A 21,115-nucleotide genomic window follows, 5' to 3' on the forward strand; every position below is an offset into this window, starting at 1 on the left:
GGGAGGCTCCAGAGCCGTGGATAAAGTGGGTCACAACACACACACACACACACACACACACACACACACACACACACACACACACACACACACCATTCATCCAAACATCCTTTCTCTGCAAAATGACACATTGAATTAATTGCTGACTTTGACTCAAGCTGAGACAGACTTTCATTTACCCCCATGAAACAATACTTTGCTGTGTATTGCTGCCTTTGCATGTAAAACATTATTGACTCACTGTTTTTTAGAAAATGTGTGCGTTATCTAAGTTTATATAGGGCTGCATCTAATGATTATATTTAGTATTAATTTGTTTAATTATTGAATTGTCAAAAAAAAGACAATCCCATCTCAATTTTTTAGAGGCAAAACTTTAAGAGGTGGTTGAAAGCTCAAGAAAAGACTTTTTTTTTTGGCTGAACTACTGTTTTCAATGTAAACTTCTACTTTAGAGAAGATATTTTATTAATGATATATACAGTGGAGCTCCCAATGGAGGTGGGGATTGGCATGTGGGTAGTGGCCCCCCTGGTGAAAACATCTGGAGTGCAATATTACTGTATTTAAGAGGCTGTGGCGCTTATTTTTTAAGCTACCTAGCTGCAAGATACCACTACCATGGTAGCTTGTGAACCTAGATGACGTAAGGCATCTTTTAATACCAACCACATGCATCTGATGCAAAGACATCCTGATCACTAAAGACTCTTCTCACCCCCTCCACCAGTCCTTCCAGTTACAGCCATCGGGCAGATGCTATAATGTCCCACCCACCCCCAAAAACATCTACAAGACATCCTTAATTCCCTCTGTAATAACCACCCTGAACAATCTAAAATAGACACCGCACTTAAATCTGCTTTTATCAGTTGCTGTTTTAACAGTCCTTTTATATAAGTATATGAGTCATGTTTATTGCTGAGCCTTGTGAAAGGAGAGTTTCTGTCACCGTTGGGACAGACAATATAGTTTATCTATTCTAATCTATTCATAGCTTTTTGGTCAAGGGGCTAAATAATGCTCCAGAGTTAGATTAAATTTTGAGGGAACAGTTGGCAAAGCCCATTTTGAAAGAGCTCCTTTGAACTCTCATCTCAAGATATCTGAATGATAATGGGTTCTAGTAACCATAAGTCTCCCCTGAACATGAGTAGGCTTGTTACCAGTACATATTTTGTTTCTTACAATCAATGTACTTATTCAAATTTAAGCTTTATTTTTGTCTTTTTAAGGATATGGACAGTTGGACTATTTGAAGAGCAATAAATCAGCTATGTATAGATACATAACACATTAAAAAAGGGTTGGTGTGGAGCTCAAAATGTTAACTATAACAGTATTAGTCCATGCATATCAAATAATTAGTAATATTAACTGTAAATAAGAAACCAAGGTATATCAGTGTACAATTTCCTAACACTCCATATCAACATATTTTTCAAGTAGTTTATATGCTACAGTAGCATAAGCGAATCCCTGGAATTAAATTATGGCTTTTGGTTTTGGTGTGCCACCCCAAGATTTTCAGTGGTTCCATCTGGCCATCCCTATGAGAAATTTCTGGGGGCGCCGCTGGATATATATTGGGCAACCCGAGAATGGTTAGATATTTGATTGAATAATGACTCTATTTATTATTAATTTGTCAGAATTGTTGCTGATGTTTTTTCTCAGTTTATTTAGAGACTTCTCACTGCACAATGCCATGGAAGGAATACAGTATGCATACAGTGCAAATGCTAGTCTGTGATTTAAAACATTAGACCTGTTGTGGCCATTTACATTTGCAGGATTAGATCAGTGCTTTTGTGGTGTTACTGTACTTAGTGTTACCTTAGTTTGAAGCATTATCTAGCACAAGAATTTCCTTTGGGATAAATAAAGTTCTATTGAATTAAATTAAATTTAATTGAATTAAAAACTAACTAGATGTCTGATCAGTCAACAACATGCAGAGACCCATCATACACACATATCGGTTTCAAATAAGACTCCATGAAACTTTTCAAAAGAAAAAGAAACCATTTATTACATTCTTAAAACCACATATAATGCATCCCATTGGACAACAATATATATCGAGCTGTGTGACTCAGTTACTCTTGGACTAGTAATATACCTCTTGTACATTTTGTCATACAGGGAAAGAGTAGGGAGACAAACTATTCTTTTTTTGTTTGTACCTAATCTTTCTTCAATTAAAAAAAATAGATCACTGACTTTACAAGACAAAAGTGGAGACACATAAAGAAAAAAGGTGGATAAAAGACTGACAAATAAATGAAAATCACAGCAAAAAGAAACATTAAACCCTAATAATGAATTTAACTAACTGATTTATTTGTGTTTTCTTTTTTTTTAAAATTCCTATGTCTTGTAAATTTGATGTCACAATATTAGGACAAATGGGAAGGGGCTTTGACACTTTGTGAGTAACATTCACAAAAATAGAACTTACGTCCACAGTGATTATGGTTACGGGTCTCATCTTAGGTGCAAAGGTGTGAGGAGCACGAGGCTAAAAGACGACACTGGTAATAAAGGGACAAGAGACCACAGCTAGCTCCCTGAGCGGCAGGTCCTCCTCAGACTCTGCTCAAGAACTTCACAGCACCCCGAGTAAGACATCATCATCATCATCATCATCATCATCATCTCAATGCAACCTTCAGAGAGCGTGTTGCTTATGTACATGGGAAATGTAAACAGCTACGGGTGACCTTGTGTGACAGATATGGAATAATAAAAAAACAAAATTAATAAAACAGATTGAGTGAGAACTATTAAGTCTTACTGGCATTGAGGCCCAACTCAGGGGGCAGCTGGTAGCTCTGTCTGGCCTTAGACTAGTGTCCAGTGAGGAAGAGGAAAGTATAAGTGCTTGGTGTTTGGACAAGTGTTTGGGACTACAGGAGAGAGGAACAGCAAATGTACAAAATAATACAGTTGCTCCAACCAGCAAGGAGGGTTTATGATACATATCATGGTTCATCGTCGTTCCGGCTTTGAACCAACTGAAGCATGAGTGAAAGACAGTTATACTACACCTACTGTACGGACTGCTGGTTAGAAACAGGCGGGGAGACCCTGTGTGTCCCGTGTTATCATCAGACAGTTCATGAAGTCATCTTTTGCCTTGCTTCCTCCTGTCCTTAGTGTCCTTGTTTGTCCTCGTGTGCGGCAACAGCGCGGCCTAAAAACTCTCAGTTTTAAATGCAAGGCAATGGTTTTTTTTTCGCCTCTGTTTGGGTACACTGCCCTCCCCCACCCAACCCCGCTGTATCGCATCTGCAACAAGTGTCCACCCCCGTCGCTTGCGTGATGACGGCGCCTAACCCAGGAGGGGTCTGCCGTCAGTGCAAGAGGGGGTTGTTGCCATGGAAACCTGAGAGTACTGTCAAGAGAGGAAGTAGTCCAGGCGACGATTTCTGAGTCCAAACATCAGCGTTCTTGAAATTTCCGTCTTTTTCTCTCACCTCTACACTTCTCTCTCGCTCTCTCTCTGAACTGAACTCACACATTCTAACTCTCTCTCTCATATACTTATATAGTCATCTATTTACATTCTTATTTAAAATATTTGTTTATAAATGTGTATATAAATTAAAGATAATTTCATCTTGTCCTGTCTCTAAGTGGCATTTACAAGGAAAGGGGTGCGTGGGACTGAGGTTTCTCATTGCATTACAAGAGCCTACAAAAAAAGGCAGCACCGAACACTGTCTAAATGTGAGTGAAACTGGTTCTCAGCCTAAGCCGTGAGTCACGCCATGTCTGTGTGTTTATTTTCATAGCAGAGAAAATGACTCATGATCTTGGTCCCTAAATGATGGTCAGTACGAGGATATTGTCTGTATGAATACGCAGGCGTACCACACTGAGATGCATTAATGTCGAGAGAATTACTGACTGAGAGCTGTATTAATAGTGAGAACCTGTGTGTGTGTGTCGACACAACTTCCTTCCAATACTTTGTGTAAAACTCTGTCTCAGAGCGGCAGGGTCGTACATTCACTGTTGTTGGGTTCTGGCTTGTGCACTGGTGCTTTTCATTGAGGTACATTCATATCTGGTTGGGTGATCCAAAGTGGATCTGATGTTACAAAAACAAGTGTTAGAGCTTGGAGCTGTCTCATGCCTGGCAGGCTCTTATTATTAGGACGCCCATCCGCTTGTTGTTAATGCTACAATATGCAGAGGACCATGAGCATGTGTGGTCTGTAGTGTAAGGTGCTTTGCCTGCTGGGAAAGTGGAGGACTGCTTTGGGATCATGGGAGACGGAGTATTTAAAGTCCTGGATTGTCTCTTAACTGCTGGTTGTTGAGCTTCAACATCTCTATCCTTCTCTGTCTCTCCTTTTTTTTGCTTCCCTACCTCTTAATACACTTTCTCCATCTCTCTTGTTTGTCTAACTGTCTGTCTAGCTGTTGGTGGAGTCCGGCAGAGACATCTCGCTGCCAAACACTTCCCGGTACAGAGGCGGGAAACTGTAGGCGGTCTCTGGGTGGACCAAACGGAAAAACTCGAGTTTATCTATGTGGAGGTTACAGATAGACTTCATGATGGGCAGCTTGGACACCATCTGAGGGGACAGAGGATAAACAAAGGTAAGGTCATGTGTGTGTTTCTTTATGTGTGTACTTCTCTAGAAGAGTTGTGACTTATTGTCAGTACCTTGTCCAGTTTCTCGTCGGAAGCACCACTCTTGTGTAGACTGTGCTGCAGAGCCAGGTAGACTTTCTCCTGGAGCTTCTGAACCTTTTGGCCTTCTGTTAGCCAGGGTCGATCTATGGGAGAGAAACAATAACCCCATCAACATACAGTTTTGTTTCTCCTTAGGTAGTTTAAATCCACACTGTCCGACCGACAGTATACATCCTGTGTCAGCTCTTGACTGACACGATATGACGTTTACACTACAAATCCAAGACTTCTTTTATGGCTGCACCACTCAATCAAATAGAAATAAGTTAGAAATCTTGCACATCATTTTAACACATTTCTCCAAAATTCATCCTGACATATTTGGTATATTTGGAAACTTTGAGATCTCCACTGAGATTTACAAATAAGTTCCTTGAGTTCAAACAGCATCTGGCTGCACATGACAAAAGATTTGGCGGGCTGCTCCATTATTTAAGAGGTGACGTCAGGTACCAAGTCTTTTATTTGCTTCATAAAACTGGCAATCCAGAAAAGTGCTGCAGGAGTCAGTGGTGGTACTGCACTTACGTAAAGTTTTGAGGTACTTGTACTTGACCTCCAGTTTTGCCTCTTTATACTTTTGCTTTTGATACTTAAAGTACATTTAAATGCTAATGCTTGTGTACTTTTACTTCTGGATGCTTGTACTTGTTTTTATACCAAGGTATTACTATTTCTACTTGAGTAAAAGATCTCAATACTTCATCTTCCACTGTCAGAAGCTGATAAGGTAGACACATGGTGAAAAATGACCAGTTTTATAATGAAAACTCTTAACAAGTAAGCTAAATAATCTGCTACAACAAGTGTGAGGAGACACCAACAAAATAAAATGTTGTACAGTCTCTCTTGAGTATCAGTGTGGCCTTCTTTACCAAGGACACAACAGCAGTGAATAGACTACTATTTTATTGAACATGTTTGTGTTTGCGAGAAAGAGACAAAGGAAGAAATAATCACCAGGAGATAGAAGAACGGCAGCGCTAAACAGAGCCATCTCTTCGTCAGACAGCTGCAGACGGCAGAATCCTTTCCCCAGGTCAAACACTGCACTGACCAGGTCATCACAACCTGAAGAAACACAGGAGATACATACAATTATTGCCAACAATAATCAGTGGTAGACTTGAACAGTCCTGCTTAAGTGAACTACCTGAGCCAGGAGATATATGGGATGACTGAGGCGTGTTTCTAAGTCTGTTTTTAGCCTCTTTCGCAAAATTCTGACTCTTCTTAGTGTGAAACTTCTGTTATGAAATTAGCTGCTGTACTGACTGGCATAATATATCTTGGATAATTTTCCCTTAAAATCCCAGTAAAATTGAAGTTATAGTGCCTTTGGCTTCTGCACTGTGATGTATTTTCCATTGAAACATAATATTTGAGCGGTACAAGAGGGATTTAAATCAAATCCCCGTATCTGATTGGACCACTTGGCCAGAGTTTAGCGCAAGACGAAGCTACGGAGGACTGTTGGCACCACACACACCTCTCTCACCTGTTGTTAAGATCAGGAGGAGGATGAGGAGAGATGAATGACCTCAGTCACATTATTTTGAAAATAAAAACCTTTGCCCACTGAGATCCAAACACACACCTCATCCTATCTGCTCTGTTAGCTCCTAAGTATGGCTCGCTAGTTGCCCGCAGTCTCATTTGATTGGATGGACTTTTGTAAACGCCCCCGAGTGCAGGATGTGTCATCGAACATTTGAAAAACAAGAGGAGACGAGACGGGGAATATGTTCAGTAGGCAATTTGTTATTTTTAACAGCGAGGATAGACTTACAATGTGTGCAACTGGTCAGTGAGTTTCCGAGGTGCCGGTTAAAATAGAAATGCTCCCTCCAAATTTTATAATTCTCAGTAATTTAGCGGTTATAGGTGAGGGTCTGGATAGGACAGGATCTGGAGCTGGTCATTTTGCTAACAAGGGGTATGGCGTTCCCCCTCACCCCCCTTCAAATCACCTACTGATCACAATGTAAAAATACTTTTTGGACATTTATTTGTCATATAACAAGAGATAAAAGCCCAATTGACACAGGGACACCGAATTAAAACTCTGAAAATGTTGTTTTCACTTCACTGGGTCTTTAAATGACTTTATCGCTCTGTTAACTGCTGTGTTCAATGCCATTTGTTTTCTCCACGAGGCTGCAGCTCTGGTATTGCTAAGGAGACAAGACAATGCCTCAGAAACTGGAAACCAACATCCAGCTGGAGGCTTTCAATTACTTCTCTTCAAAGCTATTCCTGGCAGTTGATACGACTGAAGCTGACGTTACCGTCTTATGGAGTCATTTTAGGAACAATTACCACAGTGAGGTCGTTTAAAATAATTAAATGTTTCAGTCAGTGCAGAGGTATCTCTGTGGCAGCAGAGGCATTTCCTTTGGTGTTAATGGTGATTACGGCACAGTGCGTGTGAGACAACTTCCTAACTTACATAAAGAGTGCAAAACATTAAGAGGCTTTCACGTGTCACCCCTGTCAATGATCTGGATGCTTTAGAGCTTACACAACTCCATCTGATCCTCACCGAGAGCTTTGAAGAAGTGAGCCGGGGCAAACTTCCCATTGAAGAAAATGGTGCTGTTGTTGACGTTGAAAGCTCGGCACATGCGTATCAGCAGGACTTCCAGGCAGCCTGAAAGGGTAGCCACAGATAGACGCAAAGACATGGAGAGATGGAGAGAGAGGAGGATGGGGGCAGGGAGGAACAGACAGGGGGCAAGATGCTCCAACATGCACAAAACAACACAACAAAATGTAAATAATTTTGACCCAGATTGGTGCAGAGCATATGTAATGACATTTTTGAACGGTTTAAAAAAATATCGAGAGAGATTTTTTTAAGTTCAAAAGATTTACATAATATATGCATTTTATGTCACAGATATATATATTTATATATGTGTGTTGAACAGATAAAGAAATTCAAAATTTTGTTTCCAGAATAAGGTTTCAGCCCCCGTGTTCAAACCAAACAAATAAACAGATGGTAAACAAAAGGCAAAGGTAGAGAGTTGGAGACAAAAAAAAAAACAGGAAGGAACTACAGTTAGCAAGTTTTCAGACTTTGTGAGAATAAACTTTATGAATCAAGGATTTTGAGATGGGAGCGTTTTCAGACTGCACACTGACCTGCTTTCAGCAATATAATCTGATCGTTCTGGCACAGGTCCATGAAGCCAGCGATGCGTTTGGCGAACTCCACCACGTACTGAATGGCATTGGTGATGTGGTGCGCACACTGCTGCCACATCCACTCAGCTGACTGAAGACAGTGACACAGAAAAGAGAGTGTGAGTGTTACAAGTGCATTTACATAACTTCTGCATAAAAACCCTCTTAGTAGTTCATCAGATCAGATTCAGTATTTGCATTGAACAAATAGGCCGATACTGAGCTGTTATTCTGACCTGTTATTTATGCATTTCAGTGCTATAAATATATGTGACAACAGCAGACGTTACACACAGGGGTTTCGAAGCTGTAGTTGACTTTTTGTAAAAATAACTTTTGTCATATATGCTGAAACTGTAAATACTGTTCATCTGCACAGTAGTGAATGAGACAGATGCTTCAAGAATCCACCGCACCTGAACAACAAGTCAGCTCAGGAGTTTATAACACAGCTGTCAATCACGTCAATCAAGATTTTATTACTGAATTGCCTATTTCTCAGCTCAAATGATTTTAGAAACATATTTTAGTGTACTGTTTAGCTGTAAAATGGGAAAGTTTAGCCCCTTTTACACTGCCAGATGTTCGGCGAATGTTGGGCCGTTTTGCCGGTAAGCTGCGAGCGTTTAGACACACAGAGCTGGATTGGCGAGTTGATCCGAGGTTCCCAATTTTCCACCTCGTAGGGTAGTTATATTGGCGGAACCCTTTCAGTTTAAGAAGACAGAGCGGCCTTCCGCAATGGGAGGGGCTGCTGAATACTTGTGGGAGGAGCTGTTGATGACGCCGCACATTTGACCCACTGGCGGTGGATAAACAGGAAACAGCTGATAGCAGGAATTAGCGAGCAGCTAGTAGCAACAGGGAAACGCAAACCTGACAGACACTGTAAAGATGAGCAACTTGGGAGACAAGGAACTGCGCGCCTTCCTTGCCATTAACTGTCAGATGACGGGGACGGTCAGGAACGGGCCGATTTACGAGAGAGTCGCCGAAAGACTGACCAGCCGCGGCTTCCCTCCCACGTCACTGTTTACGTCACACGCTGAGCTACACGTTTTGTTACTTGCTCACGCCCCCCCATTGCCCCGTAAAAAGGCGCATTCTGTATAAACAAAAGTAGGCAGGCGGCATTTTGCTGCACTCCTAGATTTTGTTTTTATACTGCCAATGCTGAACGAAGACTGATTGGGCTTTCCTGCAAATTTGCACAATTCCTATCTAAAAAGGGCTTTAGTTACCCAGCTGCCATGTTGGAAGCAGTCAAGCCAAAATGAAGCACCACCCACCGGCTGGAGCAAACTTTCTAATGCCAGTAAACTAAAATATGTTTCGGAAAACATTTGAGTTGAGAAATAGTCAGTGCGGTAACAGATTCCTCATTGGGGGGGCTGGAGCCTATCCCAGCTGACACTGGGCGAGAGGCAGGGTTCACCCTGGACAGGTCACCAGACTATCACAGGGCTGACACATAGAGACAGACAACCATTCACACTCACATTCACACCTACGGACAATTTAGAGTCACCAATTAACCTGCATGTCTGTCAGGAAGCTGGAGCACCTGGAGAAAACCCACGCTGACACGGGGAGAACATGCTCTCATACTTCTTTCAGAATATAGTGACAGTTTCAGCCAATATGACAAAAAATGTATTGTTATAAAAGTTACCATCTGTAATTTTTGAGTGTGTATCATGTACCTTGTTTTGAAAAGCACGCGTCTCCTCAGGTGCGTATTGTGCCCAGGTGAATCTCTTCATGTCTTCAGCGCTGTACTGACACGTCTCCAGATGCGACTTAACAATACTCTGAGTGATGCGCTCTGTGGAGAGAGAAGCACACACAGATAACGATCAGTGGTTTTGTCACTCGGGCTGTTTGTGATGGCAGCAGGGCTGAGTGTAACACTGGTATTATTTACATATCCACAGATCATCACAGCAGCGCGACCTTGAATAACTAGATGCTTTAAACCGCTCTGCTGTTACGCCTGCCACTGATGCCCCCGACGAGATTAAGTGCTAAAGGCTCATCTACTCATTTTATCTCCGCAGCTGTTGGGATCTTTTCCACCTCCTGCACTTGTAATACCCTCCAGTCACAATATTTACTCACTGCTTCCTGTGAAAGTCCCCAGAGTCCTACTCAAAGCCTCATGCAGTTTGTTGTTGCCAGCAATCATAAAGATGTAAAATAAAGTACAAAATTTATTCGTCCTCAAAGCCTCCAGAGAAACCTCTCTGAAAATGCCTCTGCTTCCGTACCTCTATAAATACCAGCACGCTGTCATCGCTTTATCGGCCCCTGTTTTTGAGATTATGCTGCTGTATGTCTCATGATTGTCTGTTTCTTATTGCTTGTTTTGCCCATTTAATCTTGTGCTTGTCATGTATTGCTCTTCTATCAGCCATGGAACATTGTGTTTGTTCTTTTCTTATAAACATGTTAATGTGATAGATCCACTTCATCATTTATTGAATCATTTTCTCTAAATTAGATTTGCTCTTTTTTAATTTAGTTTTATTTTATTCACTATTCACTGAACATTCTGGTGCAAGAAGTACCAGAAGGAGGAAGTGTTGCGTTTACATTAAGAGTGTTCAGCAGGAAATTAACATGAAAAACAGGAGCAACAAGACTAAATGTAAAAAAGGGGAAATCACCATTAAATGCCTGTCTCTGTCAATATCCTGTCTCCCTTAAAGGCCTCGTTCTCTCTTCATTTAAAGCAGCTACAGGGAGTTCTTTAAACTGTCTCAATTTAATACTGCCTCTATATGACTTATTTAAGCAAACAAGACTATCAGTGACAAGATTAGCTGTTTCTTCAGAATCAGATGAACTGGTTTACAGCATGCAGACCAAGAGAGTCTATATTTATGTTAGCCACATACACATTCTGTGTTCGTGTTGATAATGAGTGAATAAAAAAAGAAATGATTCGTTCTTTCTCACTGTCAGGACTCACCAAGGTCTGTTATTGAGCAGTCATCAGGCAGATGGTCCAGCAGTGTGTGTGTGTGTCCCAGCAGCGGATGTGTATGCAGGAGCTGGATCCCGTTGCCGTCTGCCCCATCCAGCATTGTCTGCTGCGGGGAATTCTGATTGGACAAGGATGAGGAAGAGGAAGAAGCTGACGATGAGTTGGAGGTGTTACCAGTGCTGGCTCCACCGCCGCCGAGCAGCTCCAGGCTGCAGTACTCGCTGGCCTCCTCGGGGGTCAGAGGCAGGTCAAACAGGTCAGGCAGCGCTGCGATGTCATCCAGGTCGCTGAGGGTGGAGCTGGAGCCCCCGCTGCTGTAGGACCGGCTCAGGCCCTCTTCGACATCCTCCCCGCCACCTCCACAGATGCCGTCCTCTTTGGGTAGGGACAGAGCAGTAGCGCCCACGCCTGCGGAGCCCACACACTCCTGGGACTTCTGGTGTTTTTGCACTTCAGCATAGAGGCTGTCACGCTGCTTCTTGGACATACGACCAAACTTGACCGCTGCAGAGAAAATAGATCTCATTATAGCAGACAAACAAAACACTTCATAGACATCTTACACTGTAAATACTAAACACAAGGCTTAGATGAATATTGGTTACATAAATTAAATATTGTATTTGTATTTTTTACTTTAGCTGTGGACAAACATAACTACTATCACATCTGTTTGCTGCAGCTGTCACCTCAATCTAATTGTAATATTTCTGGCTCACATATGTCTGCCACCTTATCCATAAGCACTGCATGTTCCCGTCCCTATATCCAGTTTGCATGATGACAGTCCGTCACCTCTGCCGTCTGTATACTGTATTTTATTCCCTCTGCAACCTACAGAACAGGGCAACATGGGGTGAGCCCTCTCACGACAGCTGAAACGTTAGCACTGAGCGCTACAAATTCTTCTGGTATCAACTTTAAATTAAAGGAACACACGCAGCAGGATTCACCAGAGAAACACATCTACTGAACTTCCCCTGTGTGAGAGAAAGTTTGACAAACCTCAGCTGTGATAAATTAGTAGGTTCGCAGCTGAACGTCACGGTTAAAGGAAGTGTGTGAAGAGAGTACAGTGTGTTGTTTGTTTGTGTTTACCATCTCTGCTCATGCCCAAAGCCAGACACTTCTGTAGGCGGCAGTGCTGGCAGCGGTTACGGTTAGTTCGGTCGATCAGGCAGTTCCGCTGGCGGGAACATGAGTACATGGCATTGTTCTGCTGGCTGCGACGGAAGAAACCCTAGACACACAAATACATGCAAACACTGTAAATGACGCACTTTTATTTGAGATGAAAACAGGTTGGTTGAACTTTTTCTGTGGCCTGGTTTTACTCTCTGTGTTTCCTCCTTACCTTGCAGCCTTCGCAGGTGATGACTCCATAGTGGATTCCCGAGGACTTGTCCCCGCAGATCTTACAGGGGATGACCTCGATCTGAGCTGCAGGACCAAAAACAACATTGACGAGAGGTCAGATCTACACGCAGAGTAAAGTAGAGACTGGACAATCAGCCAACATCTGCTCTGCCAAGTGCAGCAGTCACATCTGTTATTTGACATTAGTGAGTCATACTGTGGGCTGCTGCCAAAAACAGTTAATATCTACACACTAACTCAACGTAAGGTGACGTAATTCATTGATTTAGACTTGATACACACTGTCACAGAGGCCCATATCAGATACATACTAACATCAGACTTTATCTAAGATATTGTCAGTGATTTTCAGTGTGAATAATATTTTTGAGGCTCTCCATCTGTTCTTATCAAAATGACTAATGATTTACTGATCACAGCTGATTCTGGTTTCTCTTTGCTTTTAAGTCTCTTTAGCGAAACTGGTCTTGTTGTTTTTCATGTTGTTTTTGAAAGGGCCTCCTCCTCTTTGACCCCTGTTACCCTGTATACAGTTATGTGTCTCTTAATGGGCCAATGTGTAGTATCAAGGGAGATATATTGGCAAAAATGAGGTATAATATTTATAGGCATGTTTTCATTGGTGTATAATCACCTGAAACTAAAAACTGTTGTGGTTTCTTCACCTTGGAATGAGCTTATATCTACATACGGAGACGGCCCTTTTCCACAGAGTCCGCCATGTTGTTTCTACAGTTGCCCAGAATGGACACACCAAACACTGGCTCTAGAGTGGACTATTTGCATTTTCATGTCAGCCACGGTAGTTCTGCTGCACACTTGGCACATGGGAGAAGTTTCAGTTGGTTGCAATCTACAACCTCACCACTAGATGCCACTAAATCCCACACACTGGACCTTTAATACTACATTTATGTGTAGCCGTTTGGGCATATTGTCAATAAACATGTCATCAGCTGTACAACTAGTCCCACTTAAACCTGACAAGATGGCCAAATTATCCTAAATTTAATCCTCTTCTAAAGTGCAGACTGTAGCAGAACTTCTCTCTGCTATTGACAATAAATACTAAATCCTTTTATTTTAATTCTTGGCGGCGTCACTATAAGCACAATAACTCAAGCCAAACATATTTCAGGCCCAATTTTTCTCTGTCTCTCTTTTGCTGATCATTAATGACGTGCCATCGTGTTTCCTTCAGCTGTAAACCATGGTCAGAATGAGCTCCTTCGTATCTGCTGCAGACCATGAAAAGGTCGCCCATGCTTTCATCTTGTCACAGTCGGACTGCTTTAACTCTGTGTACTCTGCTCGCTCTATCCGACAGCCGTCTCCCTTCCTGCAAGTTAACACGAATGCAGCTGCAAAGCCTTTAACAATCTATACTTCCTTGAGTTGTTATGTTATACATATCCTCGTCTTCCTGCTCTGGGAACCCTGTCGTCTCTGATTTTGTTTTTGAGATTTTAAAGACAGAAGGTTTAGACACATGGATGTATTTCATGTTAGTCTCCTTTGAGAATACAGTCAGCCCTGGCTTAAACATGCCTCATTAGCAGGGGTGACTGTGTCTTTGAAACTCCCTATGCCAGCAAAAATCAGTACTGTGCGGAGGCCTTTGACATTTCTCTTATCTTATGTTTACGCTGTTGTATTTCACGTTGTTTTCTAAAACCTGATCAATTGAAAAGCTCTACACACTGTTTCATCACTACTGTTAGGATCCTGGAGTCTGAAACATTGACCAAGCCTGTACTTTGCACCCGAGCGGAGTAATTACAGAAGAAAAAAAACCCATTGTGTAATGGTGGCCCCAACCCTGCAGACAAACTGTCCTACAATAAGCACATGCTGTAAGACAGATAACTTGAAACTGTTTGTCTGCACCCTTCATGTGGCCCCCATGAGGGAACAGAGTACACAAACAGATAGGGAATCACATGACACTTGCACACATGACACGCACACAAAGACTCCTTCTTTCTTGACCAAAGAAAAAAACACAACAGCAGCTACATCACAAGATAGTCGTTGCTCGGCCCTGCTTGTGTGCGATCTTAGACTGGTTTGAGAAATCCCAGTTGCACCACTTGTGAGGCCGATGTATGGAAAACCACTTAGTGATTGAGGAGGAATTGTTGCACTCTTAGGTACTGGAAAACACAACTTTCCACTTCTTTTCTCCTTTAATGACACAGTCGGCTGTCTCTTCACTAAAACTGTTGACTAAAATACTTCAACTGATCAGGGCAGCTGCAGGCATGCAATGGAAAAATATCTCCCTCCCTCCCTTCCTCTCTTTCTCTCAGGTTCCCCTCCACCCCTCCCTCATCTCACGATTATATAACTCTCGTCTGTGAGCATTCCTCACAACACTCATTCAGCAGGCTCACTCTAGCAACACTGACACCCCGCCCCGCTGCAGACTCGCTCTTTCCCACTGGCTGAGCGGCGTTCGCAGCCTCCTTGGTATTGGCTGAGTCATCCGCCACTCAGGCGCTGTAGCCTGTCAGCCCATGTGGACATTCTGTCCTACTGACACACTTTCCCACTGCAGGGGGAGAGGGAGGAGGGAGGCGTGCACGATCCCGACGCTCCGCACACCAGTTTTAAGGTGGAGCTGAACAATGCTCAGACTTCCCCATAAAACATTTCCCTGAAGGCTCGTAGATTATATCACAAAACTGGTGGAGTTACATAACGACGAATTTAACCAGGCAAGATAATAAGCCCAGAAAAACTCACTCACAAGTTCATTCAATACCCAACAGAGATCTTCACTTATTTCCCATAGGAGTATTTCTGTATGGATTGATTTCTTTGCAAAAATCTGTGGTGTTTTATTAACGAGAAACCAGTTTTGATTGGATTGTAACAGCCTCTACTGTACCTGGCAACAGTCCACTCACAGCAGACAAACTCTGAACTTGAATGTCAGCTATTCCGCCCGCTCCCCACTCCCCAGTCTTTGACATTGAGCCTCTGCTTCAGCCTGATCTATTCTCGTCCTGTGCTGAGAGCCAGAATTACACAGATGCCCAGCCGCCCACCCCTGCTGCTACAACCACACGTACATGCTTCCTTACTCCTCTTCTCTGACACTCTGCAGATATCCAGGCACAACCCAGAGACAGTAAAATATTTATATCCTTTATGGTCTCTTATTTATTGTGGTGGCCTTGTCTGTTGAACCAATTACCCACACACAAAGAATCAATTAAAGGTCCAGTGTGTAGGATATATAATAATATGATAGGTATCTTTTCACTAGTTCATAATCACCTGAAAATAATAATCATTGTGTTTTCGTTACCTTAGAATGAGCCGTTTATATCTACATACAGAGCGGGTCCTCTCCCACAGGGTCCGCCATGTTGTTTCTACTGTAGCCCAGAATGGACAAACCAAACACTGGCTCTAGATAGGGCCATTTGCATTTTTGCGTCAGTCAGGAGAGGTTTCAGTTATGCAACCGTACTGCTGGATGCCAATAAATCCTACACACTGGACCTTTAAGCATAGAAAATCAACAGGGACGTCTGGAAGCAACGAACCACAGCTAATTGATTAATTAATTGATTAATCATTTGCTTTGGAAAAAAAACAGAAAATATTGAAAAAATTGCCCTCAACGTTGGACCAACTGTCCAAAACCTAACAGTAGTCTTTCTACTGTCATATACGACTAAGACAAGCACCATATGTTGGTTTACTTTATCAACTGCGTAACAATTTATTCACATTTGAGAACATTTCTGCCTCAGAAGTGACTAGAGCAACAGTTGCCAAATATTTTTCTGCCCATCTGCTAGTTAATTAACTGGATAATCTTTTCATCTCTACAGAAAACACTGCTGTTATGAGACAAACATTCAGTGATAATGAGCCCACTTAACAAGCATGACAAACTGTCTAACGAAGCTAATGGAGACACACAGCAGCAGCCACATTATTGTTAAAGCAACATTTACCTTTAACCCCGAATATCATTGCTGACCTGCACTAAAACTCCGGTCTGAGGCATCTGACCTTTAGCTCTCTAGAGAGTCTGCATTCCAAGAAGATCAATACCAATGCTGCCTTTTTGCTAACATGATGAATGAAGGCTGCACGCAGCACTTTACATTTCCCACACGCTCACACATTAACCAAAATGCTACAGTGAAATGCGATAAATGAGTTGAAATTCACAGCAAACAAAGAGCAGTGTTTGGACATGGCTGGTGTTTGAGCAGTGGGACGGCTACTCTGCGAGGCACACCCAAGCCTTTTCACAAAATAAACTGAGAACAGACACTTTAACAGCTCAGCCTCGAACACGCTGTCCCCAGTGCGTTATCAGCCAGCTAAATGTGTAACCCTGTTATCTCTACAACAGGCTAATTCAGTACAGGGTGGGGTAGAGAGAGACAAATCACTGGATTTTTTTTCTTCTTCCAACTGTTCACTTCTCAGTGTGAAACAAGCAGCCAATGATCCTCCAGCAGGAGCCCGAGCATAAAACAGTGTGTCAGTGTGTCAGTGTGTCGATAACATGTCCAAGAAGAAAAAGATGAAATTTGAACCTCCACATGTTCACTGCCACATATGTGCAAACATTCACACATCACTTCTCCTTTTTTTAATCTTACACATGGGTGGATTATGAGACAGTGGCCCCCCGGGCACGGATATGCAAAGGGCCCCACCACCTCTCCTACATCGCAGCAGGACACACAGACTTTGTGGTGGTTTTGTGTCTCTTTGTAGTCGTTAAGTAGCTTTATGAGGTTTAGTGTCTCCGTTTACTCATTTTGTGTCTCCTTGTGGTTGTTTTTTCGTCTTTCTTGTAGTTGTTTGGGTCTCTTCAAGGTAATTTTGTGTCTCCCTTAGACGTTTTGTGTCTCTTTATACTCATTTTGTGTCTCTTTGTGGTCATTTTGTGTCTTTTTGTAGTTTGTTATGTATATTTGAGGTCATTTTGTGTCTCTTTTAGATGTTTTAAGTCTCTTTGTGGTCATTTTGTGTGTCTTTATACTCATTTTGTGTCTACTTGTGGTCATTTTGTATCTTTTTGTAGTTTGTTATGTCTCTTTGACTTATTTTTGTGTCTCTTTTAGATGTTTTATGTCTCTTTGTAGTCATTTTGTGTGTTTTTATACTCATTTTGTGTCTTCTAGTGGTCATTTAGTGTCTTTCTGTAGCTTGTTGTGTCACTTTGAAGTAATTTTGTGTCTCTTCTGATCGTTTTATGTCTCTTTATGCTCATTTTGTGTGTCTTTGTGGTTGTTTTGTGTCTTTGTGTAGTTATTTCAGTCTCTATGGTGTAATTTTGTATCTTCAAGGTCATTTTATGTCTTTTTTGGTCAAATTATGACACTCTGTGGTCCTTTTGTGTCTCTTTCTGGACATTTTGAAACTCTTCCTGGTCAGTATGTGTTAATATGAGTGACATTTTGCAAGTGAAGGTCATGGGGGCCCTCTGACACTTTGGGCCCCTAGGCCTCTGTCCAGCAGGCCCATTCAGTAATTCATCCATTATCTACCAAGCTGTTTTAATGCAAGTGCAGGCTGTTTGCTTATTACGCAAGTCACGGTAACACTCAGACTAAAGCTAAATGCCCTTGAGCATCCGATTGACGCAACTCTCAATAGGAGCTGGTTAATTTTTTTCATTACTTCAACATAAGACTGACTGACAGCATGAGAAGACGCACTCAAGAGGAGGTGGGGGGCCTTGAGCTTGAGCTTTATACATATTAGCAATGCTGAAGCACTTGTTGTGTCATGCCTCGCAGTTGGGTGTAGGCTTGCGGCGCAGCACAGAGCTGTATCACAACAAATCCACTGTGGTTGCCCCCGTCGCCTCTTCCTCTTTTGAAATCAAGTCGCGAGTACGGAAATGTTTTCCAGATTATTTTATTTCTGTAACACGAAGCGTTTGCAAAGCCTCAAGGCCTGCGGAGATAAACCCGAGGAGGGCAGATGTATATTCTCAGATATGAAAACAAAACCCTGTTTGTGTTTGCACCCTCTGCTTCAATCTATGAACTGATTACGCTTGACACCCTGTAGCACACAGCCCCATTCTCTGACACGCAGCTCTCAATAAATGTTTTCATTTCACACTCGGAGGATGACACTAAACAAAAGAGCTGAAACAAAACTGATGCGACTTCACTTACACACTCAGAATGCATATACAACCTGGCTGCTGGTGCATTCAAATAAAGGGGCTCTATTTTAAAAGATGCAAATACCAGTGGAGGCCAGGCTGAGGCCCACAGAGGGGGGATTAGAGCTAAGAATTCCATAGGCCTCTTCTACCAGGCATCAGTGTGTGTGTGTGTGTGTGTGTGTGTGTCTCATGATCTTTCACTATGTCTTTATGTAATGAATACATTCCACAGAGGACGTGCACTCTGCTATCCAGTACAGTAAACCACAGGAAGTGTCCGAGGTCCAGACATCACAACAGACCACTAACAGTCTGTCAGCATGCCAAGTGGTTATCTGTGATTGCCAATGTGTGTATGCATGTTCCAACTGGGGATAAAAATGCTGACATGCTTTTCTAGTGAGGAAACAGCAGGTTGAGCGACTAACCTACATTCTGAGTGCAGTGAGCGAAGAAAGGGCAGCGGTTTGTTTACATTTGGATATCCTGCCAAAAATGGAACCTCCCTCCACCAGAGGCCCCCTCTGCCTCATCTCCGGCCCTCCCCCTTTATGAGTGAAAAAATCATCTCTTTCCTCCCCTTGCCAAAATAACTCCTTGCAGCTAATCTCCTGTCCGGCACAACAATAGACTGAGAGACAAGAACAGGAGCAAACATTGTGACTAATTATTTTAATTATGATTTGTACTGGTGTGTTTGTTTGCATGGAAAAAATGCATGATAATGAGTGTCAAATATTTATTAGAAATAAATATTTTAAATTAACATGGCCTACATGTTGCTTATTAATGTATATTTTGGATTTATTTCTAATATTTTTAAACTACAGGTCTCTTTCCATTAAAATACATAATCGATAAAGAAATCAGATGGCTGCATATAAACACTCTCCTTGTTAATGACAATTATCTGCTGCCCTCTGCTCAAGTTCAAACTCTGCCTGTCGTGGAGCGGCACACCGTCAGTGCGCGCCTGTAACCGCACATGGCGCTGCACGCCCGGCGGCACGGCGCTTCCCAGAGCCGCTCCCCCTCCCTCCGCTGCGTTTGCTGTATAATGTTGGGTGACATAACTAGGTCAGTGGAACAGCCAGATCTCTCTCCCTCTGTGCACTCACGCAGTCGGCCATGCTGGCACAGCCATCACATCACAACAACGTCACACAGCTCCACCGGCACTGCTCAGATTCATCTTGTGCAGTCAATGGTGCAAAAGAAAAGTTTGGAAACACCTTCAGAAACGAATTATTGAAAATATACATATAAAATATCACAAAATTACATGATTATATGCAGGTAACTGTCAGAAAGTATCTGAGAGTGTTGTGTTTTTAAGCGAATGTGTGCTAAATGTTCACAATTTAAATATGAAAGTCACCAGATCATGAACCTGATAAACTCGACTGACATACATCTCGATTACATAATTGCAGTTTTGGTTAACAACAACCTCCTCTCATGCCCCTCCCTCTCCTTATTGCATAACTCTAACATGGATCCCCTGGCAAAATTTGCAGAAGGTCTCCCAGGTGAGATGTGACTCACATTTCTTCAACAACAGACACATTTGGCAACGGCACAGAACCATAAAGCCTGATTACGCACGAGTGCAATTTAAGTCTCAGGCTGATTTCACCACAAACACACAGAAAGACAGAGATGATTAACAAATGCATCTGGTTGACGAATTCTCATGCTTGAGCAGTGCGCCTCCAGCTGTTTGTCATTGCATGAACTTCAGTGTGGAGCATGCAGCCTCGGGCTCTGTGCAGCTATAATCCAGTCATGAGGGATTAATGCGCACTGGGAGGAAAAACAGGCGCACTCAAGACCCCGTGCGCACACATGTGGCCGTTCCAGCCCGTACCAAAGCACATGCCAATCTTTACCAAGTTCAACTAAACATGCACAGATTGACTGCGAGATAAAACCCAACTCACCTCTCATTTTGATGTTTTCTTTCTCTTTGCTGGTCGATAAGAAAACTCGGCTACATGTGGTTAATGTTGGTGACAGGACAGATGAGGATAAACCGCTGGAGCCAGAGAGAACTGGCTCTGGAAATACAAACTTCGTCCCGGCTGCAGACTCGTGAAGCACGAGCAAAAAAAGACAGAAAAAACTAGCCGAAACTCCTCTCGCCTATCGCTCGGTCAAATCCGAGCGGAATAAAAGAGTGAAGAAAGTCGCTTTGGATCGCATCATAACCGTCTGTGCGCACTGGCGAATAGATTTGCCTCAACTTTTTTGACAGAATAGTCCCACGGTGAACGAACCGGTGATCGGACCCCCCCTCTGCGCTCTGACTCTCCGCCTGCTTTCCTCTCAGTCTACCCTGCTAACCTACTTTCTCCAAGCGTGGACTCTCCCATGATCTCACTGCCGACAGCTCCTCTCGCAGCTCTCGCGGGAGCGCGCGGACGGGAGCGAGTTTAAGGTGGCTGGGCTGATGATTGCTCAGTATAGTGAGACATAAATACAAGCACGTCCAGGAAATAATAGGAAGGTAATTAGAGCTCAATCAGTTCTGCTTTAAAACAGACATTAATGTGTGCTGGTTTCCCATTTCATAACATTTACAGCAGCCACTAACATGCAGAATGGAGCCTGTAAATCACTGAGATGTAATTAGGTGTTACTTTAGTTACAAATAAGCATAAATAAGCTTTCAAACAGGCTGTGTTTACCATAGAGTTCA

General features: G+C 42.6%; 1 protein-coding gene across 1 annotated transcript; it reads right to left on the minus strand.

The window, feature by feature from the left end:
* Positions 1-2,011: 2,011 nt before the first annotated feature.
* Positions 2,012-20,799, minus strand: LOC126382760 (nuclear receptor ROR-beta-like). Its single transcript, XM_050032814.1, has 10 exons — positions 20,358-20,799; positions 12,238-12,323; positions 11,982-12,123; positions 10,869-11,387; positions 9,601-9,722; positions 7,856-7,988; positions 7,251-7,358; positions 5,669-5,779; positions 4,679-4,791; positions 2,012-4,586 (listed from the first exon to the last, which is right to left on the minus strand). The coding sequence occupies exons 1-10, from the start codon at positions 20,362-20,364 to the stop codon at positions 4,425-4,427; spliced, it is 1,503 nt and encodes a 500-aa protein (XP_049888771.1). The 5' UTR covers positions 20,365-20,799; the 3' UTR covers positions 2,012-4,424.
* Between the last annotated feature and the right edge of the window lie 316 nt (positions 20,800-21,115).

Source organism: Epinephelus moara, chromosome 21 (genome assembly GCF_006386435.1).
Source record: "Epinephelus moara isolate mb chromosome 21, YSFRI_EMoa_1.0, whole genome shotgun sequence".
NCBI classification, from domain to species: Eukaryota; Metazoa; Chordata; class Actinopteri; order Perciformes; family Serranidae; genus Epinephelus; species Epinephelus moara.

Excerpts from the sequence above, each read along its gene's own strand:
- LOC126382760 (XM_050032814.1), bottom strand. Across the intron at positions 7,989-9,600 it reads CGCGTGCTTTTCAAAACAAG|TCAGCTGAGTGGATGTGGCA; the intron begins GTACATGATACA and ends CACTGTCTTCAG. Across the intron at positions 5,780-7,250 it reads TCACTTCTTCAAAGCTCTCG|GTTGTGATGACCTGGTCAGT; the intron begins GTGAGGATCAGA and ends GTGTTTCTTCAG.